The sequence below is a fragment of the Trichosurus vulpecula genome, chromosome 7 (genome assembly GCF_011100635.1).
Source record: "Trichosurus vulpecula isolate mTriVul1 chromosome 7, mTriVul1.pri, whole genome shotgun sequence".
Classification (NCBI taxonomy): domain Eukaryota; kingdom Metazoa; phylum Chordata; class Mammalia; order Diprotodontia; family Phalangeridae; genus Trichosurus; species Trichosurus vulpecula.
In genome coordinates, this window is record NC_050579.1 from 81,870,343 (window position 1) to 81,894,726 (window position 24,384).

The 24,384-nt window shown below is 42.4% G+C and overlaps 1 protein-coding gene across 1 annotated transcript; it reads left to right on the forward strand.

The window, feature by feature from the left end:
* Positions 1-13,281: 13,281 nt before the first annotated feature.
* DLL1 (delta like canonical Notch ligand 1) lies at positions 13,282-23,131 on the forward strand. Its single transcript, XM_036768918.1, has 11 exons — positions 13,282-14,365; positions 14,866-15,198; positions 16,127-16,187; positions 16,407-16,664; positions 19,075-19,135; positions 19,682-19,812; positions 19,924-20,093; positions 20,215-20,431; positions 21,261-22,044; positions 22,200-22,317; positions 22,441-23,131. The coding sequence occupies exons 1-11, from the start codon at positions 14,312-14,314 to the stop codon at positions 22,444-22,446; spliced, it is 2,193 nt and encodes a 730-aa protein (XP_036624813.1). The 5' UTR covers positions 13,282-14,311; the 3' UTR covers positions 22,447-23,131.
* The last annotated feature ends 1,253 nt before the right edge of the window (positions 23,132-24,384 follow it).

Genomic DNA, 24,384 nt, shown 5'->3' on the forward strand with positions numbered 1-24,384 from the left:
CTTTACCTCACCTGGACTACTGCAATAGTCATCTGATTGTACTCCCTTTCTCAAGTCTCTTCCCATTCCAACCCAGCCTCCATTTGAATTGATTCTAAATTGATCTTCCCTAAAGCACAAGTCTGACCATGAACTATCCCCATTCCCCATTCATTAAACTCCAGTGGCTTCCGATTACCTCCAGAATCAAATTTTAAATACTCTGTTTTCTAAAGCCCTTCATACTCTGTCTGCTTCCACCTTCCCCAAGCTACTAGTGTGTTCTCTAAATCTACCTTCCACCTACCATGAATCTACCTTGTATATACCTTGTATATAATTATTTATGCATATGTCATCTTTCCCATTCGAAGATCAGGTTCCTGAGTGTATCACATGTGAATATTTTTGAGGCAGAATATGGAATGTTGGGTTTGAAAAACAGCTACCAAGTCGTAGAGTGTTCAAAGGAGGGTAATGTGAAAGAAGTCTGGAAATGTAATTTGGAGTCAGATCATGAAAAGTTTTAAAAGACAGGTTAAAGGATTTTTTTTAACCTCAAAGGTACTGACAATTTTTAAACAGAGGACTGACATGGTCAAACACATGCCTCGGGAAGATTATTTTGGAAGTTCTATGTAGGATGAATTAGTAAGGAAAAAGACTAGAGGCAAGGAGGCCAATTAAGAGGCTATTTTAATGGTGTAGATTAGAACTCATAAGGGCCTGAATTAGTATGAGAATTGTGTTTAAGTGCAGAGAACAGGATAGATGCGAGAAATGTTGTAGAGGAAGAATTGATAGGACTTGGCAGTTGATTGGATAGGAGGAATAAGGAGAAGGTAAGAGTCTAGGTAGGATAGCTGAGGTTATGATAGTAGTGTCCTCAACAGATAAAGAGATATTTGGATGAGGAAAGAATGTAGGGGTTAGGCAGCAAAATAGATACATTCAAATTATGGTTATAGGGGGTAGTGTCAAGTGAAGTTTTCTTTTTAGTTTTTAAATTTTTTTTTCAATAGGAAAGTTCTGAGTATGTTTGAAGATCTTCCTGGTCAATGGAGATGGATTAAAGATACTGAACTAATTGTTTAAAACTCCTCAAGGCAGGGGACTGTGTCCTACCAAGCTAGTTTTCTGACTATCCCCAGAATAAACCATGCTCATTTCTATCTTTGTGTCTTTGCTCATGCTGGCTGCCCCCTTTACTTCTTTACCACCTTTACTTTGATTATTCTCCCCCTTCTAATCCACCTATCTAAATTTTACCCTTCTAGCTCTACCTCTACTCAGGCTTTTCTATTACCTCTAGTAGCACATTCTATCTATACTACTCATTTTGGTTATGTCATCATACTTTGCTCTGAGTTGTAATTTAAGCATGTCATGAGTGTTATATCCTGCTTCCTCAACTAGATTGGAAGCTCCTGGAAGGCAAGCAATATGTCTTATTTAGCATTATACACTTCTAACTACCTAACATAGTGCCTTGCACATAGTGGACATTCGATAAATGTTTGAAGAATTGAATTGACTGACATTTCTTTGCCATTTCACGCAAAATCTTGTAGAATGTTGGGCCCATAGTAGGCGTTCAACAATTATTTACTGAATTGACTTAAATTACTACAGAATAATTGGAGTCATTGGTAGCTCTTTACCAATGAATAGCCTAGATTCTTGGTGTTTAAGGAGTTCTGCCATCTTGAGCTTGAGTAAACAATTCCACAGTTTGTAGTCCTGATCTTAATGGTGAATACTGGCTAGAATTGCTAGCTCTGGGTTCTACTGTGAAGTGACAATATTTACATAACATAAAGAATTACTATTATGCATAGTCTTCAGAGTTTCTCTATTATTTAGGCATTTGAACTACATGTATATGAAATTCTTTATATATGTGAGTGTATACACACACCCACACCCACACCATATACATATACATATATATTAATAGTGCAATACTGCAGTTATTGTTGGTTTTATCCAATTATGAATACAATTTCTGAAATTCTGAAGCAGTTTGGGACTCAAATGACATCGGCAAGGATCAAGTGCTTGGCTTTTCTTATACATTGCATGAGGATCTTTCTTTTAATAGAGTATTGCCAAAAGAATAACACAATATGTGAGCTTGTAAAAAATGCTTAGTAAATATGCACAGACAAAAATATAAAGAAAGATTATAAAAGAAAATCTGACAATATTTTTAAACAAATTCCTTAAGATTATGCTATCTTATATTGGCCTGTAATGCCAATCAGTGGTAAAGCAAACTAGCAAATATCAGAGAAAATGTTTTCCTTAAAAGAAGACAAAAATAATAATGACATATTGATATGACACTAAATCCTGAAAGACCCACAAATTCCATTCAGATTTCCAATATACACAAAGTTCACTCGTCTGCCATGGAGTGAAGTGTGATGGTTGGTTTAAATAGTGCACAACAAACACTACATAAAGACAAAAATACACAAGAAACAAATACGTGTATATTCCTACTAAGTAGGCAGGATGCAATTACTCAAGGTAAAACTTAACCAAAAAGCTTCTCTTAAGGATTTACTCATATGAAAAGAGTCCTGAGATCTTTAATGCCTACAAATATTTAGCACCCACTTCAGTTTTGTATCCCAGCTTAAAGAAACCACCACCTACATGTTGCCTCTAGCATCAGGTTAAAGCATTGGTTCAATAGCAGCTGAAAATGAAGTACACTAACAATAGAAACACTAAGACCTCTGGTGGTATCTAGAAGGAATTAGCATAGTTATCAATAGCATTTATTGAGTGGCCACACATGCACATGCTGCCTTTGCTCCCACAAATTGGGTGACTTCTCCAGGAGCTTAAAGTTGATAATAAATGGCAAATTTGCCTGTGGTAGAACTGGCACTCATTAGATATTATTTGTTTTCCAAGATACACTGAAAAGCCTGTCTTAAACTAGGTATCAGCTGTCTCCCTGGTACTGCTAGCACCATCATTCAAATGGATGTGTTATAACCTGTTTGCATGGCTCATGGTGCAAAGAATGAAATGTTGTCTTCTGTTGATGTTATTATTTAGAAGGACAAAGAATGTGATTCCTTCTACTTGTGTCATTTTAGAATGGGAATCCTGTTGTAGCTAATCCTTATCTGAATTGAAGATTAAAGATTAATAAAAACAGTGGTGCTGAAGTATTACAGTTAAAGTGTCCAAACTGCCCCCTAACTCTACCGGGTCTTCTCCTGTTGAGATAGTATTGATCTGACAGAATATAATTTGAAAGTTCTTTGTGATAATTACTAGTAATAGTTGATGAACATGGCTTACTCTACAGTTCCTATTTTAGTGAAAGAAAAAAAAGACAATTTTGAAAACAAATCTTGGTAGTGACCCACTGTGCTCTATCCTGTGCATCTTGGTGGGAGGTGACAGGGAGGGGGAAGAAGGTTAGGAAAAGCAATAGAATGAGGAAGAATGAATTTTAAAAGAAGGGATTTCATGCTTTAAAAGGTATTTTTGTTGTCTTGGACTACCTGGGTTTAAAAATTTGTTGATTGGGTGTGAGGAGAAGGAGGAAACCTAACTTACCTAAATCTCTCTCTCTCTCTCTCTCTCTCTCTCTCTCTCTCTCTCTCTCCCCCCCCCCCCCCAATACTTTCACTGTTTTTGGAGTCCTTTTTCTCTGTCCATTTATTGGAGTAGGGCTTTGCAAAAAGTGGTTTCCTAGCAGCAGAATGCAGAAGGCCCATTCATATTACAATGGACAGAGAGGAAAGAAAGAGCCTGGTTTGTTTAAACTGCTTCTGTCTTCATTCACAGCCTGATGTCCATGTGCATTGTGACATCCACAATGGGACTAAAGGACTCATTGTGGTAGAAAACAAATCAAAATAGAATAAGAGATACTAAGATAAAAGAGTCCTGCAACAAAATTGTTCAGAAAAATCTAAGTCTTACATCTGAGATTTATGTTACCTTTTGGCTACTTGGCCTATTGACCAGTGTTGATAATAACCACTAGAGTTTAATAAACAAAACAATAAATGGAACTTTAGGCTCTACATGGAAAGGTTTGGGGTATGTTCAGTTGCCTCGGAAGCGGTTTAATAATTATTACTCTTTGCATATTCAACATTCGACAGCCTGTACTCCACTTTGCTAAAAAAAAAAAAAGATATGTTTCTTACATTAAGGAAAATGACAGACTTCTATATCCGACGTGGGCAAACAACGTTTTCAACACAGATGCCCCCACCCGTCCACCCCCTGCCCTGAAACAACAAGATGCTTGCAATAGTCCACTCCCAAGTCGACAGGCAACAGGTGGAAGGTTGAATAACTTCACACGTTTTTCGGGAGAGGGGGTGGGGAGGTTAAGGAAAAAGGAAGGCGGGAGGGAGGGCTTTGGGGAGCCGATTTAAGGATTAGATCAGATGTTATTGCTAGTGAAAAATTAAACAGCGCAGTGCTCTGGGGAGGACAGATTAATATATTTAGTGAGTCTGCGCACACAAAGGCTGCTCATTGTAGCCACGTCTGAATGCCTGTGAATAGGATGGAACATATGCAGCCTGTCACCGCAGGTGCCCACATCTGTTCTTCTTCGGGCAGATGCTCACAGAAAAGGGAGATGGGGGTGGGAGGCAAGGGAAGAACAGCATTTAGTAAAGCATCAGGAGCCTGCCCAGTCCGATCCAGACTCACCCCCCACCCCCACCCCCACCCCCTTCCATAATCACCTTCACTCCTTGGGAAGGGATTTAAACGGTGAGGTGCAGCTCAAGTTAGGTATGGTACATGAAGAGAAGAGGAAACAATAAACCACCAAACCAAAGCACTTGGAAGCCTAAGAGCCCAGGAAATAGGGGACTAGGGAAAAACTGGAACTAGGAATGAGAATGACACACCTACTGAAGGCCACCTCGGAGTTCCATTTTAGGGCTTTCATATCCATAGGATGTTTCTTAGACAACTTATTTTTAACTTTCCACCTACTCCTTGACTCATGAGTTTAAAGTCTCTGTATGCACCAGCTCCTTGCCAGCAAAGCTTTCCATTAGGCTTTAAGCATGAGATAGTGTGACCTGATTGATTTGTATCCTTTGAGATTTTGGGAGCAACAGGTGTTTTTCTACTTTATCCAGAAAGACACAGAACCTGGAAGGTGAGTGTTAGGCTCTGGATTTGAAGAAGGGGGGGGGGGTGGGGAACCAACTTGTTGCCATACATTTAGCTCTCCATAACAAAAGCCTTTCCATAAGAACAGAATGGATTTGTATGTAATCTCTGCAATACATTGAGATCTCAAATAATCTTAAGGAAACAAATCCAAATGAGATAGCAAAAAGTGCATAAGACTGAAATACATCACACCTAGGTTCTAGTCTGGCTCCTTCACATACTAGTTGCGTGATGTCTGGGCCTCACTAACTGTAAAATGAGCAAGGTGTTAGACTCTAAAATGAAGTTTCTGGGCTAGATGATTTCTAATGTTGCTTACAGGGGTGACATTGGATTTAGAAAGACTTGTATTTTAATCCCACCTCTGACTTGGTAGCTGTGTGACTCTGGGCAAGTCATTTAATTTCTCAGAGTCTAGTTTCTTATCTGTAATGGAATAATACCTGTAGTAGCTACCTCATAGGTGTGTGTGTGTGTGTGTGTGTGTGTGTCTCAAATGATATTAAATAACTAAAAGACTGTTCAAGGCATTCTAAAAGTCTCAGTGCAGTTTTAATAGCTGTCACCTTTCTATCTTATTCATCCTTCTCCTCTCCCCACTCCTTCCTTCGTCTATTTGTAAACAAGAAAGGTTTTCAGTTTCCCTAAGTCTATTATTTTATATCTGAGCCAGGTCATTTAAGTAACTTCAGTCCTACAGAGAGTTAGAGGCATGGATGGTGGTGTGAAAGCACTGATGGAGAGTGAAACTGTGAAAGGTTGAGGGGGAAAAGAAGGCTACATTTTAGAGTTTTACTTGGAAATACGTAATCATAAGTTGTTCATTCTGTTAATTAGGTATCCCAAATTTCATCGATATCTTGAAGGTCAAGATAACTTTATTTGTTGAGAGTGTGTTTTCTCTTTGCAAACAGTAAGGTGATGGACATGTCACTAGCACAAATTGGGACTATACTGAAATCCTGTTCCCCTTTTATCTCCTCTGCCTCTATCTCTACCTTCAATCATTTATGAATGGTAAATCTAATTCATAATCAATGTGTCTCTCTATACTTTAATATTTGTCAAAGAAAGATTTATGTAGAAGGTAAAGGAATATGTCATCTCCATCTCTGAATCTGGGATTGTATGAATATATTACAGATCCCTTTAGACAATTTTTCAGGACTGAACTTCAAGGCCCTTTGGAGCTAAATCGATCAGAATTTCTTTAGGCCAATCTACACAATCTTTGTACCCTCCTGTAACCTTTGCAACCTCTTCCTCAGGCAAAACCACTCCTCAGGACACAGGAAACAGGAGGCTAGGGAGCTCCTGGTTCCATATTTTAGAAGTAGGCTGTGGTCCTTTCTTCTATTCCTTCTCATGGGACCCCTGACAATCAGAAGCAACCAGCTAACACGAGAGCAAAAAGAATTATGGACTGTCTGACTATGCTTCTAGGATGAGGGAGGAGAGGCTAAAAGTCCTGGGGCATAGATCACTTTTATCATTGAGATAAAAGAGAAGCAAAATCTTTCCCTGATGTTTAGTCATAATAATGACGATTACACAAATGATAAGCTCCTAGCATTCACTGGGTGTTAGAAATAGTGTGTGTGTGTGTGTGTGTGTGTGTGTGTGTGTGTGTGTGTGTTTTCGAGTATATATGTGAATACTGACAGGTCACACTGGTAAGCCTGGGTTATATGATAACCCGTTTGTGGGGAGATGTCGATCACTCCCGGCTCCCCCCTCCCCCACTCCTTTCCCTTTCCCTTCTTAGTCTCTCTGTCTTTTCTCCCTTCCTCTCTCTGGTTTTATTTTTTTTAAGTCGCCCGGAGGTATGTGTAATCCTGAGCACATCATATTCACCAAATTCGCCCTGAGGAACTGGCAGATGTTCCCCTGGCAGACATCGGCACGCGACTGACCTCAACCCTTGCAAGAATATTCGCTCCATATAATCCCCATACCACTTCCAGCACCCCACCCCCATAACAATATTACCACCACCACAACAATAACACTGCTCCAGAACACCTAGCCCCCAATAACTTGCCATCTCTGCCGAATCGCTACTCTTTCCAAATAAGAAATTACAAAGCAAATCCTACCAGAACAAACAATAGACCCTACCTAGCCTGCTTCCCTGCCTCAAAGATCCCCGCATATTCAATCAGTAAAACACAGAGGGGCCACTTTCAGATTTGCACAGGAAAGGGCTGAAGAGCAGCTGGCTGCAGTAATCTGATCTAGAAACAAAGGAATGCCCTGTCAGTTCTCTAGGATCACAGGTAAACACACAAGCTTTGTTATGAAAATGAGGGGCTAGGATAGGGATGGAGCAGATGATTCGCGATTTGGTTGGAGGGGGGAGAAGGAGGAGAAGAAGGAGAAGAAGAAGAGGAGGAGGGAGGAAAGGGAGGGGGAAAGCCACCGAGCTGCCGCTTATCCATCATCTGCGCTCTCGGTAGGCCAGCTGAGCCACGCGACTCGCCCTTTCTCATTCAAATCAGCACATGCCTTTGCAACTTTCTACAAACCTACTAGCTAAACTTCTTAATGTCCCAGCTTACCGAAAAACCCAAGTAAAAGAACCACGCCAAAATACACTGCGTAAATAGTACCATTGCATTGTCTTCTATCTCCCTCCCTCCCTGGGCGAGGATTGTAACACTCGAGCTCATCCTTCCCTATTCTGGCCACTACCCTCCGCTCCCACCAGGGGAGGGGAAAAAAGATTAGATTACAGCATCAGTGATCATAACATTCTGAGGGAATTTAACTGTATTCTTTTTCCACTCCGATGATCTTCGGTGACCCATTGTGAAGTTAGATGGGAAAGCCTTAAAAGATAGAAATTACAGTCTTCTAAGGTCGGAAAAATGTGCACAGAGGATAATTCCCTGTTCTCCTTTCTTCCCTCTCCTTCTGCCCCTCCCTCCCCCAGGACTCACACAAACCTGTCAAGCACCACCGAATAGCGTCTGGTGGGTGTCTGTGCTACTATTTCCAGTCTCCATCAAACACATGTACACATACCGCATTGAACTCAATATCACGGAAAAGTCAGACATCAAAAAAGGTGTCCCCCGACTCTGCTTTGCCTTATTGGTCGCTTATTGTGTTTATCCTCTTTTTCTACTGCCCCCAACAAAATGGACCCCTTAAGTATATGAACCAGGATCCATCTTGCCACTGACATGAATGAGTTGAATATACAAGGAAGTCGATATTTAAGATAAAATCCAACCATATACTATGTCTATCATTAACATGGTGTCTGATTGGTCCAATGTGTGTGTTGAGGGAGGGTAATGGGGGATGGTGAAAAGAGTGGGGGAGGTCTCTGTCCATATGCTCCTGGCTTGCAGTCATCTAAACATAACCTTAAGAAATAACTATACTTACAATCCATAGTTCAATACAAGTAGAGGGTACTATATACCCTGTATATAGTATTTTGTTCACTCTCACAAACATGTATATGAGCATCAATATGTAGTTAGAAAGTTGAACTCTTCCACTGCTATAAAATATCAAAATGACTGTTGAAAACTATATTTTGATGGGAAATTTGATGATAATACAAATTAAGATAGTTTGGGGTCCCTCTTTTCAATCAACTTTGCATTTTTTGATAAACACAAGATTGACTAATTAAAAATGTCTAACTTCCTAGTTCTGAACTCCACTCTGTCTTTTTAAGGGGAGAGAGAGAGAGGGGGAGAAAGAGAGAGAGGAGAGAGAGAGAGAGAGAGAGAGAGAGAGAGAGAGAGAGAGAGACTTATTTTGAGATGAACTTTTTGATATTCAGTTTTTAGTGACCCTGAAAGAACACAAAATACCCACTTCTACAGAATCTCTTACACAGAAAACTGAACCTGTAACTGTTGGGAAGCCCATTTTGGGGATAATGGTCTTCACTCTTCTCCAACTAGGTGGGGGAAGAGAGGCTTTCTTTGGCTTGGGGGAAGGAAGATTCCAATAGGTGTATTTTAGCTAGAATTACTGAGACCAGAGTGACAGGAAATATTATTTGGTTGTGATGATCATTTTGGCTGGTAATTTTCATGATGGGTTTCAGAAAGTGCAAAAATGATAGGCAAGTAGATATATGCAGGTACCAGAGAAGAATAGACTCATTAACTTTGTGGTAGTTGTGGTTACAGTACAACCTGAAATCAGTGCACCTCCAGGGCTGTGGTTATCGCTGGAACCTGGCCTGATAATCTGAGGGATCCAGGCCATTGTCAGTGTGTGGCTTTCAAGAAGAAAGCAAAACCCCTCTCTCCATTCCGATGTGACTGATGCCTTCTAAACCTTAATGAGTTTCACTTAGTACAGTAAATTTGCTGAGAGATCAAAAAGTATTTAAAAGAAAGTTTTCAGCACTTTCTTAATGACCAAGGTAAGGATTTATGGGGGGGGGGGCGGTGACAATTCTGGCTGCTGAGGCAAATACCATGCCAGGTCTATTTAACATACTTTAACTTAAGACCCTTTTGCATGGCGGGGGGTGGGGGGGGGGGGGTGGGGGGGGCTCTGAGTTCTTCGTTATGGGAGTATAGAGACATGCAGTTGGGGAGTGAAAAAACGCCATTTGGTTAGGAGCAGATGGCTGGCTAGGGGGCTGATCGCGTCTAAAGGCGTGTCATCCCCCTTCAGCTCGAATCCCTAAGGGCTCCCCTTGTCTTCACAATCAATGAAAATTAAAGTGCAAAGAAAGGATGAATAGTTAGACCTCGAGTCCCTCCTTTGTTCATCCCAGCTACTGGTGGGCAGGAGTTAAACTACAACAGCCTCCTATAGAAACACTTAAGTTAAACAGTCTCCCCGTTAGGCCAGCATCTGAAAAGGGGGAGGGGAGGCACAGAGACAAGGGAGAAGGGGGGAGAGAGAAGGGAAAGGAGAAGGAGAGAAGAAGAGAGGGAGAGAACGGGGAGAGAGAGAGAGAGAGAGAGAGAGAGAGAGAGAGAGAGAGAGAGTGAGAGAGAGAGAGAGAAGGAGGGAGAAAGGAGAAAGGAAAGGAAGGGAGGGGGGAGGAAGGGAGGGAGGAGGTAAAGCAAAGTTTAAAAAAAAGACGAAGAAAAAAAGAGCTTTCTGCTTGATTTCCCCAATACAGAATCGCGTGGCATAAATTAAGTTGGGAAAGAATGAACGCTTTGGGCAGGATTCTGATGGATTTTACGATGCCTTTCAGTTACGCTTTGCCGCAGTAATCGAGAAATCTGTGCGCCGTCAATTTAACAAATACTTGATACTGAGGGGGGTTTGTTAAAGATTTGGGGGCAAGGGTTTTTTTTTAAGGTTTAAGCCCTTGCGCGTGGAACTTTTTATTTCCAGTTTTTTAAACAGGTATGCAAATGAATCCATTTCTATCCTGATCATCCGATTAAAAGATTTGAAATTATATACCACTACTTATCTCGATACATAACCAACCTTATCCCTAGAGAAGGTTTTACGCTTACACACACACACACACACACACACACACATCCACTCCACACACCCATTCCTTCCTTCTTTCCACTCAACATTTCAACTATGGGTACCACTCGGGATACATAATCTCCCCATTTGACAGTAATAGCTGATATAGGTAGGTAGGTAGGTAGGTAGAAAGGTAGAATTACTTATGCTTTGATGTAGAAGGCAGACAGATCTGTAATGAACACTCCTAAAAAGTGTCGATCTAATTAAAAGAAAGATGTTGACACTAGATGGCAAGAGTAAATTACATTTCGCTCTAGCTGGAGCTGTTTAGTCATCTACAGGTTAACACTTCCCTACAAGCTCTTACAGCACCTCAAAGAGGTAGGGAAGGTCCAATTACCAAAGCTACGAACGTGGCAATTTATAAGAAAGCACCATTAGTGCTAAGTCAAACCTAAAAGTAGGTAAGGACAGAAATAATTCTCTCCTGATGCCAAATTTGCTATCCACACCTTACTCCTTAAAAATTAAATGCACATTATTTATGGCAGAGTCTGTATTCAACCTCAGTAGATCAGGTTTTTTTTAAGGCTAAAGTTTACAAAAGTGTGGGTCCCATTTAGACTTCTCAGGTATCTGGGCAGCCCGGTGGCAATAGGGATGCTTTCAATTCCGGGTTATAGTTACAGTCGCCAACTAGCCAGGATGGGCAGCCATGAATGAATTCATCAAGTGATTTTCTTTTAATTGGTATTACCAGTAATTTTACTTTAAGAAGTGTTTGAGAATTTTTCCCCATGCATTGTACGATAATTTGTGATCAAGACATCTGCTTCAATGAAAGTCACATTTTGCCATGCAAATGCACGTTTCCACCCAATAAAGTGGCCATAATAAAGCTTTTAGGGAGGCATATACCTACAGTGAGGTTATTGTAGCCAGCTACACACACTGGCTTAATCTGTGTTGAAATGATCTGTTACAATTAAAATGACATTTACTGAGACAGTTACACCTTGCATCCTAATGAACTCCTATAGGTGTTGTTAAGAGGGAGGGTGGGGGTGGGGAAGAGGAGAGAATCCAAAGTTTATACCCGATTCCAAAGTTTTATATTGGAGTTATGGATCTGAGTCCACACTTTTTTTCCTCCTCAAATCTCATTTTCCAAGCATAAGATTTCCCCCTCCACCCCCCTTTTAGAGAAATTATGTGATATGTATTATATATGTGTTACCGTCACTACCAATAAACTCGTTTCCCCTTAAAAAAAAGCAAAACAAAAGTTCTAGTGTCTGATGGATGTGTAAAAAAAAAAATAAGGTGACGGTTGGTGTAAAGAGGTTCTCTTTTTTTTTGGCTGGAAGGGATCTCTTTAAAATATGTGCCGGACATTGTTGCAGAGGCAGTATCGTGCGCCGAGGGGAGCTCTTTCTCTCTCTGGTATTGTGCAGGGAGCAGGTGCTGTCTGCATTACCATACAGCTGAGAGTACAAAGAGCCAACTGATTCAGCCCTCGCACAATAACAAACTGCCTTAATGACAGCCACGCGAACGACACACACCAAACTCACTTTTTACCAAGCTGAAGGAGGCGGGGGGGGGGGGGGGGAAGACCCAGGAGGGAGTGAGAAAGAGAAACGAAGGAAGATGGAGGTAGTGGATAATAATCGCGCGGGGTAAGCTTAGGGTTCTCGACTTCCCTGGTGGCGTGAAACAAGTCGCCTCGCCCCTCCTCTTCACATATATGGTAATTCGTGGGAAGGAAGGAGAACCTCCAGAGGAGGAAGGTGGTTGGTGTGGAGGGTAGGGGGTAAGGGGTAGGTGGCAGAAAGTAAAAATCCCTTTTTCTCGGTTATTCCATTCAGTAGCCCCATCACGTGATTTCCCTCCATCCTCCTCGATTTTGGGGTGAATCTCCCATGGGGTCTTGTCTTAGAAGTTCCCAAACTTTGAGAAACTATGGTTGATCTTGTTTCCAACTTTCGCTACACTTCTTCCCATCTCCCACGCCCAGGATTCAGAGAGCTTTCCTTTTAAACGCTCTGGATGAGGGCTGGAACAGATTTAGGTTCACAAATCCTGAAGCTGATGTATTTCTGAATAATGAATAACCACCCCCCCCCTCCGCGCGCGCGTACACACACGCACACCACACACACACACACACACACATATACACACAGACACACACACAGACATACACACACACACGCACGCACTTTCTCTGAAGCTACGGGTATCCTTGGGCGGTTGCAAGTAGGAGTGGGGGGCGCCTTGGCTACTGGAGAATTTCGAGAGGCAATTTCCAGATCTCAGAAGTTGGAAGTTGTTTTCCTGCTGGAAAAGAGTGGTAGCGTGTTGCTTTCTCCACTGTTTCCTTGTGTGTCTGTGTGTGTTTGTTGCCGGGAAGGGAGAGGGAGGGAATACGAGGGAGAAGGGATGGGGGGGGCGGTGTTACCATCTCCCGAGAGCAGAAGGGGGATTCTTGCGGTGAAAATTTTGCAGGAATGTAAATGAGTGCGTTTTGTGTTATGTGAGGAAGAAGGAGGGGTGGAGGTAGGGGAGAAGTGGAGGATCGGAGGGGGTGAGGGGTGGGGGAAGTAGGGGAGGAGGAGGATTGCACATTTTACAGCTCACTGACCATTTGGCGATCCATTGAGAGGAGGGTTTGGAAAAGTGGCTCCTTTGTGACAGCTCTCGCCAGATTGGGGGGCTGCTCATTTGCATCTCATTAACCATGCAGGCGGCCGGCGGGATATAAGGGCGGCAGGCGCCGGGCGAGAGTCAGATCCTCAGCGCTTCACACTCGGTGAGAGACCCAGGCAGGCAGAGAGCAAAGATCACATACAAGAAGAGACCCGGGGCCAACAAGCAGGCGCATACATTTCGCTATTTAAGACATCGAAACACTCTGATTTTGTGTGTGGTTCTTTTTTTTTTCTTTTGTTATTGCTTGGATTCATAAAACAAAACAAAACAAAACAAAAAACCCCGAACAGCCCGAATCTTTGCTGTGGCTAAGGAGATAAGAGTCGAGTGATCTCTGACAAATCGCTGCTGCTGCCGCTGCCGCTGCTGCTGCTTGACATCTACCGGCCACAATCCACAGCGGCCAGAGAACTGCGCGCACACACACCCGCACACAAAACAACAACCAGCCACCCCTCTCCCTTCTTCCGAAGCCACCGGGGATTATCACCTCGCCTATAGGGATTTCCAGATCGCCGTTTTTTAATCTTGCTTGTGAAGAAGCCTCTTCGCTGTTCTCTTGGGAATTAAGCTAAACATTTGGCGTCTTGCTCTCTCTCTCTTTTTTTTGGTGGGCAAGAAGCGCAAGGCGAAGACAGAAGAAAAAAGAGCCCTATCTCCTTGTGGATTGGAAGAGACAAGAGGAAAGCCAAAAGCTGACATTCAGAATATTATATATACGTATATACACATATATTTTCAAAACAATCTCTCCCCCTCTTTTTTTTTTTTTTTTGCCATCCACTACAGCTGTCAGTCACCGAAAGGGCGTGTATCTAAAGCAACCACAACACTCACAGAAAAGAGAGAGAGAAGAGGTTCTTGCAAAAGGAAAACCCTGACTCCACCAGCCTGGGACGAGAGATTTCTTCTCTCCAGGCTTTTGAAATAATTTTTTTCCCCTTTAATCCTCTCTAATCTTAAGAAAAAGAGAGGAGGGGGGAGAAGGAAGAGCAGACAAGAGATAAAATCAAGTCAGCCCACCATGGGACGTCAGTCCATGCTGACCTTTGCAGTCTTCTCCGCGCTGCTTTGCCAGGTAAGTGTCTTGGTTCGACTTCTTAGGAAAAAACTCTGAAAAGAAGGGGAGCTTGTTGTTGTTGGGGTTGGCCTGAGGTTCTACTGTATTGGTCGGGTTTGAGGGAAGGATAGAAGAGGAACACAGGTAATGTAAACTGTTGCTGTTACGAACAACTGTAAATCTAGAGACGATTGTCCCCAACATCTACGGGTCAAAACATTAGCATTAGCTGCAACACCCGCACATTCTCTGGGATTCGAGGTTTGGAAAGGGTCGGATGGGTTAGTCTAAGCTCATTTCTTCTCAGCTTGGTTGCTTTTGGAGGTGGAGGGGTGTGTGTGTGTGTGTGTGTGTGTGTGTGTGTGTGTGTGTGTGTGTGTGTGTGTGTGTGTGTGTGTGTGGGCGCGAGGGGCTCCTAGGAATCATTCCGCCCTGTCGGTGTACCAAACTGACAAACTCCCTTGATCCCTGGAGGGTCCTGCCTTCCTGACTCCTTTTCTTCCTCTTTCCCCCTGCAGGTTTGGAGTTCCGGGGTGTTTGAGCTGAAGCTTCAAGAGTTCGTCAATAAGAAGGGGCTCCTGGGGAACCGCAACTGCTGCCGCGGGGGCAGCGGGGGAGGAAGCGCGAGCGCCGCTTCTGGCTCAGGGCTGCTGCAGTGCGATTGCAAGACTTTCTTCCGTGTGTGTCTAAAACACTACCAGGCCAGCGTGTCCCCGGAGCCTCCGTGCACCTACGGCAGCGCGGTCACCCCGGTGCTAGGGGCCAACTCCTTCAGTGTCCCTGACAGCTCCAGCAACGCAGACCCAGCCTTTAGCAACCCAATCCGCTTCCCCTTCGGCTTCACCTGGCCAGTAAGTGTGTTTTTTTTTTTTAATTTTTTTTTTTACTCTCCATTTAAAACCATCAAGGCCATGATGGATGAAGCCTAAAATAAAAGGGAAGGGTACATTGCCTAAGGTGATAGGACAAGGACGGGCAAGGACAAGACTGTACTAGTTCTCATTCAGCGAGGTGAGGGTTAGGGGGAGGGTGGGGATCCAAGGGCTAAGTGCATTGGAAAACTGTGAATGATGGACGTGTGGGAACAGAATGAAGGGGGCACACTTATGAAGGGTGAGAAGGGGGTTCTGGTCTCAGGATTTATAAGAATTTACTAAGCTGCCCGAGAAGGATATCTCTTGAAGAAAGAGTAGATGAAGTGTAGGTTTTAAACACTTGGGGAAAACAAAGCAAAACAACGCAGAATCCTCTAGATTTCTACGTTATCTTGTCTCTTCTAAAAATGAAATCTCCTAAATGGGAAAGTTTTGATTTCACCTCCTTCTTAGAAGCTGGTTGAATAATTATCTACACAGCGTTGAATTCCCAAAGGTTTCATTTTCCAGCCCCCATCTCCTTCCCCCCGACCTTCTACCCCCCTCCGTTTCAGTGTGTGATCCTGGGTAAACTAAGCATAAAGATTAATGACAACTGCCCTCAAGTCTCATCCACCCCGCCCCCTCTCCAACTCCCCCTCCCTTCTCTCTTAAAAAAAAAAAAAAGCACAATATCCTGTACTAACAGGCTGAAAAAACATGCCAGGAAACTACTCTTCAAAAAGTTCTTCCATTTCCTTGAGAAAAGTGAAAACAGGCAAAAGACATCATATAGAGAGACCCTACTCAACATATGAATGTGTTCATACCTACCTTCCTTTTGTTGACTTAGTCTTGCATCTTTGATGATTTTTTCCCTAATATTTTCCTGCAGTTATTTAATTTTGTCTTCCTTTTCCTCAAGGGCACTTTCTCACTTATCATCGAAGCTCTGCACACAGATTCACCAGATGATCTCACTACAGGTAAATATTTATGCCTGCAGGTTTCTGGATTAATACAGATTTGACCTCATTCTGCTTTGCCTCTGAAATAAACACCTCTCTCCTATTTTTACCCGTTCTCTTCCAACCCTAAACTCTTCCAAACCCAATCTCATTCACCTTGAAACTTTGGGGGGAAAATTTGGCCTTATGCCTCTTTTTTGTCAAGCAGGGCTAACCTATAGCATCTTCTTTTGGTAGAAAACCCTGATCGCCTGATTAGCCGACTGGCCACACAGCGGCACCTGACGGTAGGGGAAGAGTGGTCTCAGGACCTGCACAGTAGCAGTCGAACTGATCTCAAGTACTCCTACCGATTTGTCTGTGATGAGCATTACTACGGTGAGGGCTGCTCAGTCTTCTGCAGACCCAGAGATGATGCCTTTGGCCACTTCACGTGTGGGGAGCGAGGAGAGAAGGTCTGCAATCCTGGTTGGAAAGGCCAGTACTGCACTGAACGTGAGTGTCTTTTCCCTGAGAGGAAAATCAACCTCCCAGCCCTTTTGGATCAGCATATACAGGGACTGTTCACAAAGTTCTGGGGGAATAATCCAGAGTCATGGAATCAAGGGACTTTGGGGATCAATCTAGTCCAATCCCTTCATTTGAGAATTTAGTGAACAGCTAGAAAAGAAGATTTTAGGAATGAGTGCAAGAAGCTAGGAAATAAGCTTATCTAACCCCTCTGTGTGCATTTTTGTGAATGTTTTTAAAGCTCCTATGGAAAACATAGGTCATTATTTTCTCCTGTATAGGTCCTGTCATAGCGCCTTATGTGTCAGGATCTCTATGCCCTTTGTTATATATACACACCAAGTAGCTGTATATGTTTATACTTCTATCTCTGTACATACACATAAAGAGATGGGTGCACTCATCCAAAGAGGGCATTCATGTGTGTATTCTCTACACACATATTATTTCCAATGTTTTAAGGTGTAGGTAAACTCTCCACTGACTGCTGGCAGTATTCATGAATTTCTGTGGCTAAAAATATGTTACTTGTAGACTCTCCAAATTTAGTGAGGCTCATCTACCCGCAACAGGCTGGCCCTTACTCAAAACCTTTTCAGCTTGGTAAGCTCCAACAGGGCAGAATCTTTCAAACCCAGGGTCACTTCCCCACCAAGAAGAGGCATCAGAGGAGGATCCTCTTCAGTGCATCCTTATCTCCATGTACAAACCTTATTTGTGTGGTTTTCTTTAGATGGCCCAGTCAGTGTAAAAAATTTTATGGGGCCAGTGTGTACACATGCACAATGTAATGTTACAGAACCTGCATGCCCTTTAGCAGGTTTAGATGCATGCACAAGGAAAGGGACTATCCTGGCACAATTGTAGTGAAACCACTCTACCTGCCAGATTACTTGCTATTTAAATGTCACGTGGTTAGCTCCTACCTCCACAGGGTATGGCATGACAGCTCTAGAGCTAAGCAATAGGAGTGCCGGAAGTGGAGAAAGCAGGATTTGAAGGGAGGGTAGGGACTGGGCAATGAGGAAAGCTGGTTTTTGAGTCTAGTTCCGCTGGGCTTCTACCAATAAACTCCACTGCACGCTTGGCCTTTGAGACCCCAGTGGTGGCTGCAGCTTGCAAAGCAACCCAGTTCTTCCCGGATCTGAACAGCCTCTACCCCTCCCAACCTCCTAGAAGGGATCAGATTACCCCTGCACAGTCAGGAGCCAGGTCCTAGCGCCACTATCCAGAGTCACTCTGACGGTCCCTCCACCCTCCTCCCCTTGCTTTTAGGAGGACCTTTAATCAGCTGTTCTAAGGCCACAGACCCTGCCTGTCCTGTGTCCAAAGGAGCTCCTCTGCATTTGGAGTGTGGTGTGGGGTGTGTGTGTGTGTGTGTGTGTGTGTGTGGTTTTAGGGGTAAGGATGAGGAGGCCAACCTGCTGTATTCCCCATTAAGTGGGGAAGGGGAGCTGTAAATTAGCAAGTACATGCTACTGTGCCACATATTCACAATTCCTTGGATTTGGAAAATATTGTATTAATATATAGATCATTTTAAAGTTCTACATTGTCCCTAGTTGGCTTTGTTGAATTAAAATTTACAGAGCTTCTTAATGAATTCCATAACCTGGCAAAGTAAATCAGCTCAAAATGCTGCAGCCCCCTTCCTCTACCCCTTCCCAGACTCTTTCTATGTCTCTCTGCTCCCCCCTCTTCTCATCGCTTTCCCGGTAGGGTAGCCATAAACTTAAACTATTTTTTTTTCTTATTCAAATTTGTAAGTCTCTCCTTTTTCCCTCCCCCCATTGCGCGTGCCATAGATTAGATCTCTACTGGGATAGGCTGTCAGGGAAGGCAGGCCTTGCTCTCATTGGTTTAAGGGATGTGTGTATGTGTGTACATGCTGAGTATGTATGTATGGGAAGGGGAGGGGGAATGTGTGTTGGGGGGAGGGGGCTGGTATTGTTGCACTGGGGCAGCTGCTGGGAGAGAATAGACAATAGGGCAGCTGTCTTGCCCTGGCACCCTGCATACCAGCTGTCCACTCTTATCTACACACACTTTCTGGGATATTAAGAGGTGGAGCTTTGTGCATAGAATTGGGTGGGGGGGAAAGAGGGGGAAAAGACTTCTGACCCTCTCTTAAAAGAAAGGAGGTTGGGGTTTTTGGAGCCCCTTTTTGTCTATGTGCAACTGTATTAAGAAGAATGCTCATCCCTAGTGATAAGTAAAGTTCTCAGTTACTAGGCAAGCTAGATAAATACAGCACGTTTGGGAGATTAGCTCAGCTGGTATTAACTAACTGAACTGGGGAAGAGGGTTTGTCCCAAAACATAAAACAGCAGAAACCATCAGTATTTTGAGGAAGTACTTTGAGGATGAACTTACTGTGTATCTTACTTGCTTTTAGCAATCTGCTTGCCAGGATGTGATGAGCAACATGGATTCTGTGACAAGCCTGGAGAATGCAAGTAAGTTTCCAAAAGTTGTTTTTCTTTCTTTCTTTTCTTCCTCCCTTCCTTCCTTCTTCCTCCTTTCTTTCTTCTTTCCTCCTTTCTTTCTTTCCTCTTTTCTCTCTTTCTTCCATTCTCTCTTCTTTTTCTCTCTCCTTCTTTCTCTCCTTCCCTCCCTCCAATCACTCCCTTTCCTTTCCTTCCCTCCCTCCCTCCTTCCTTCCTTCCTTCTTTCCTTCCTTTCTCTTCCCCCCTCTTCCTTATGGGTTAAGTTGGCTTGAAAGGTCATTTGAGAAACTCAGAAGGATAATTCTGGTAGTTATATATTAGAAACATTAATCTTAATTTAATATTGATATATTTATAGGATTGTATGAAGCCATTTATTTATTATTTGTCTAAGATTTGCCTAAGATTAAGGTCTGTGGGAATTTATCAATGGAAGTATAAAAAAGATTACTAAGGAAAAGAGTGGTCACTTTCTTGGTCAATAGTATGTTATATGACTTCTGGTATCAATTTTCAATCTGACTTTTTATTTTCTTCTTCTTTTAAAAAATTTAGGTGTAGAGTTGGCTGGCAGGGTCGATACTGTGACGAGTGCATCAGATACCCAGGCTGCCTCCATGGGACCTGTCAACAGCCTTGGCAGTGTAATTGCCAGGAAGGCTGGGGAGGTCTTTTCTGTAACCAAGGTGAGTTGTCTATCATATGCCTATAAACTCTTCCTTCAGCCCATTTGAGAAGAATGTTTCTGGATTTAACATTTGTCTTCCTCCTCCCCAACCCTTTTCTTCTGAGTGTAGACCTTAACTACTGTACTCATCACAAGCCTTGCAAGAATGGAGCGACTTGCACCAACACTGGTCAAGGAAGCTATACTTGCTCTTGTCGTCCAGGATATACTGGCGCCAACTGTGAGATTGAGATCAATGAATGTGATGCCAACCCTTGCAAAAACGGAGGAAGCTGCACAGTAAGTTGAAGTCCACAACAAAATGGAATGCTGATCTCGTGTGGGGAAGCCCTGTTTGAGAATGAGTGAGTGGGCTTTTGTAGGTGCAACCTGAAACAATGTTTTCCTTTTTCATCCATAGGATCTCGAAAACAGCTATTCCTGTACTTGTCCACCTGGCTTCTATGGTAAGAATTGTGAGCTGAGTGCCATGACGTGTGCCGATGGCCCTTGCTTCAATGGAGGCCGATGCACAGATAACCCTGATGGAGGATACACCTGTCACTGCCCAGTGGGTTACTCTGGCTTTAACTGTGAAAAGAAAATTGACTACTGCAGCAGCTCACCTTGTTCCAATGGTAAAAAGAAATCTAAGAATCTAGGGGTGGGGGTCGGGCAATATTTTTAAAGGCCTGCCATTAGGAAGTAAAACTAAAATGAAGAGGTTTCAGAAGTGCGTTGGTGTTTGCTTTCAAGCCAAACTTATATTTTTATCCTATGCTGCCTTGTGTTTGTAAAGTGCTTTTTTCAAAGCAGTCTAGTGATTTTTATAAATATTTTCTTCAGAATCCCCGCAATATCCTTGGGAAATGGGATGGAAGCGATATTTTAATTTTGTAGAGAAGGAAAATGAAGCAGAAATAAGTAAAATGACTTATTCAAGGTCACATGGAAAATTAGGTGAATGAGTCTTGAGGCCAGGTCTCATTCTATTAAGCCACATTGTGATAGCAGCAGAATCACTTTTCTTTTGGAGGGAAGCCTAGCTCTGTAGTCTTCTGTCACCCCAAAATAGCAATCTGGTGTGCTAGTATATGAGAACCAAGGAAGGAAATGTGGTCTGTTTACAGTCAGCCTCATTTTACTGTCTGAGCTTTCCAAAGCAAACAAACAGGGTGAAAAGCTGGGGAGAAGAATTAAGGTAGAAATAGTTCTACCAGCCTCATTAATTTCCTTTATTAGAGTCACTGGATTAAAGGGAACCTTTATGAAAATAAAATAAAAAAACCCCAAATCATTTTGACTTTACATTCAGCATGCAAGCTAGAGGGTCATGGCTGGCCTTTCTGAGGTCATTATCTTACTGGTGCTTTTCTCTGTTCATGTTATTGGAGTATCTGAATGTGTTGAACAATTTATACGATGGTAGAGTGATACATAGACTCTTCTTCATCTGATGTATTCCAGGAGCCCAGTGTGTTGATCTTGGGAATTCTTACCTATGCCAATGCCAGGCTGGTTTCACTGGGAGACACTGTGACAACAATATGGATGATTGCGCTTCCTTCCCTTGCGTGAACGGGGGTACCTGCCAAGATGGAGTAAATGACTACTCTTGCACCTGCCCCCCAGGATACACAGGGAAAAACTGCAGTGCCCCCGTCAGTAAATGCGAACATGGCCCCTGCCACAATGGGGCAACCTGCCATGAGAGAAACAACCGCTACGTGTGCGAGTGTGCCAGGGGCTACGGAGGACTCAACTGTCAGTTTTTGCTCCCTGAGCCTCCTGTGGTGGTGATTCCAGACAAATTCATAGAAGGCCAGAATGGGCAATTCCCTTGGATTGCTGTCTGTGCTGGCATCATTCTGGTCCTTATGCTACTGTTGGGGTGTGCCGCTGTGGTAGTCTGCGTGCGGCTGAAGCTCCAGAAACGGCAGCCCCCGGCTGACGCGTGCCGGGGAGAGACTGAAACCATGAACAATCTGGCCAACTGTCAGCGGGAAAAGGACATTTCAGTTAGTGTCATCGGCACTGCGCAAATCAAGAACACCAACAAGAAAGCGGATTTCCATGGGGAAAACAACTCAGATAAAAATGGCTTCAAGACTCGCTATCAAACAGTGGATTATAATTTGGTACATGATCTCAAGAATGAAGACCCTTCCAGGGAGGAGCACGGCAAGTGTGAAGCCAAGTATGAGACACATGACCCTGGAGTGGAAGACAAGAGTACCACACCACTGAAAGGGTAAGTCCCTGAATGGCCTGGGCTTGGGTCTTCCAGAGATGAGGCTGGGTGAAGAAGCTGGGTGGTATCAGAATAGTGGCGCTGATGTGTTTTACTCTTAGCTGTGGGAGTTTCTTTAATCTTGTTTTTCCTTACGTGGCATTTATGATTTTCAGTGGTGAAGCATCAGAACGGAAAAGGCCAGAATCTGTATACTCCACTTCTAAAGATACAAAGTACCAGTCAGTATATGTCATATCAGAAGAAAAAGATGAGTGCATCATAGCAACTGAGGTGAGTAGATTGGCTTGTTCAAGCATGTTAAGAAGCCCTATTAACCTTTTGGAGAGAGCAACAGGGATGAGTTCAAAGGATGATTATATTTTTGAATAACAATTCTTTTTCTGCTTCTTTTAGGTGTAAAAATGTCAAAATTTCTGTTTCTCTTAAATAAATTCCAAGGATATATGCCCCAACGAATGCTGCTGAAAGAGGAAAGGGAGATCCCTTCACGGACTGCTGCTGAGAAACTAAATTCAGACTGAGCTGGTTCTCTTCCTGAAATTAGCAAGTGACTGCAAAATGAGCTGGACACCAGGCTGGGTTGGTGTTCAAGGAAACCTGTTGCACTGCCTTTTTAATGACTTTTCCCGTTGCACTATGGACAGTTGCTTTTTAAAAAATATATATATTTAAATGAATGGACTTAATTACTACATAAGAAGCATGCACTGCCTGAAGTGTATATTTTGGATTCTTATGAGCCAGTCTTTTCTTGAATTAGAAACACAAACACTGCCTTTATCGTCCTTTTTGATACTAAAATGTGTTTTTCTAGGTGGAAAAAAATGTGTGTTATTTTTTTGGATTTGTAAAAATATTTTCACGATATCTGTAAAGCTTGAGTATTTTGTGATGTTCATTTTTTATAATTTAAATTTTTTGGTAAATATGTACAAAGGCACTTCGGGTCTATGTGACTATATTTTTTTGTATATAAATGTATTTATGGAATATTGTGCAAATGTTATTTGAGGTTTTTTTTTACTGTTTTGTTAATGAAGAAATTCATTTTTAAAATATTTTTCCAAAATAAATATTATGAATGAAAAAAAGAAAGCTATTTTTCTAACCATCAATTTTCCACGCAGACTCACTCTCTACATTGGCCTCTCTGAAAACAAAAATTATCTGTTTTAAAAAATCTCTTATGTAGTTTCATTGGATTTATTAAAAGCAACTTTTCTCATTGCTTCAAGTTCCCTTCAAAGAAACCCTCCAATGCTACCATTAAGATAATTTAATGAGATCATGCACAGTCATTTTCAGTTGATTGATTCTGCCAAACAACCCTAGTTGACTTCTTGAGAATATCAACAGGCACATGTTTCTTCTCACTGTCATGTTTTATTGATGCTGAAAAATTTCAGGGGACAAGCCCACTTTCCCTTTGAATCTTTTAGAAAAATTTATTTTGTTTTATTTAAAGAAGTTGAGCAAAACCTTGCATGGGATCAAATACTTCTGTGGTACTTTTATGTTGCCATGGCAAAGGTTTTGTTGACATTCTGGAAAGATCCTTTTTAAAAAAAATTGTTTTATTTACGTAAGAGTTATTTGAATTCTGATTTAGTCAGGATAGCAGGGTAATAGAATGTAGTACACTAATTGTTAGTATACAGACCCCTGTAAACAAACAAAATTTTGAAACAGGCTATTCTCATTCATAAAATCTGGGGCTTCCATAAAGTGATTATACATTATTGTTAATTAAGTAAGTCCAACCTTTACACATCACATTGAGGGAACATGCAGGCATGTAAATGTTTCCAGGTATGCAATTTATTTTGAGTAAATTGGCAATGGTATTCTGGTGGGAATGGAAGTTGGCTGACGGAGAATGGATGAGGGGAGACCACTGGAGAAAGAGAGAGTTTCTTAGGCATGATGAAGGGAGGAAAGGAGGCTTAGATCATTCTCCTTTTGTCTCTTTCCCTCTTCATATGTTACCCTTGTATTATTAGTCCCAGCTGCACAGGCGGAAATGGATAGAATATGAAGGTTGGAGGGAAAGTCTGAAATCTTAGCAGGAAGGAAAAGAGAAGGGATTAGCAGCTATATGTAATTTATTCTCCTCTGGATTTTGGCAAGAGACAATTTGCAAATATAATTGAGGCAACATGCAATAAGAAAATAAAAATGATAAAATGCAAAACCAGGCAAAACTCTATGGCACTGGGCCTATCATCCTAAACCTATGTAATTGATCACACCTAATGTTTATACCTATACTGAGAAGTTACTCCATCTTTGGGACTTTCCCTGCCAATTGTTTTCTAAGTAATGGCCTAAAGGCAGGTA

Bases quoted from the DNA above. Each gene is read 5' to 3' on its own strand.
- DLL1 (XM_036768918.1), top strand. From the start codon at position 14,312: ATGGGACGTCAGTCCATGCTGACCTTTGCAGTCTTCTCCGCGCTGCTT. The intron at 19,136-19,681 runs GTAAGTTTCCAA...TAAAAAATTTAG, and splicing joins GACAAGCCTGGAGAATGCAA to GTGTAGAGTTGGCTGGCAGG. The intron at 20,432-21,260 runs GTAAAAAGAAAT...GATGTATTCCAG, and splicing joins CAGCTCACCTTGTTCCAATG to GAGCCCAGTGTGTTGATCTT.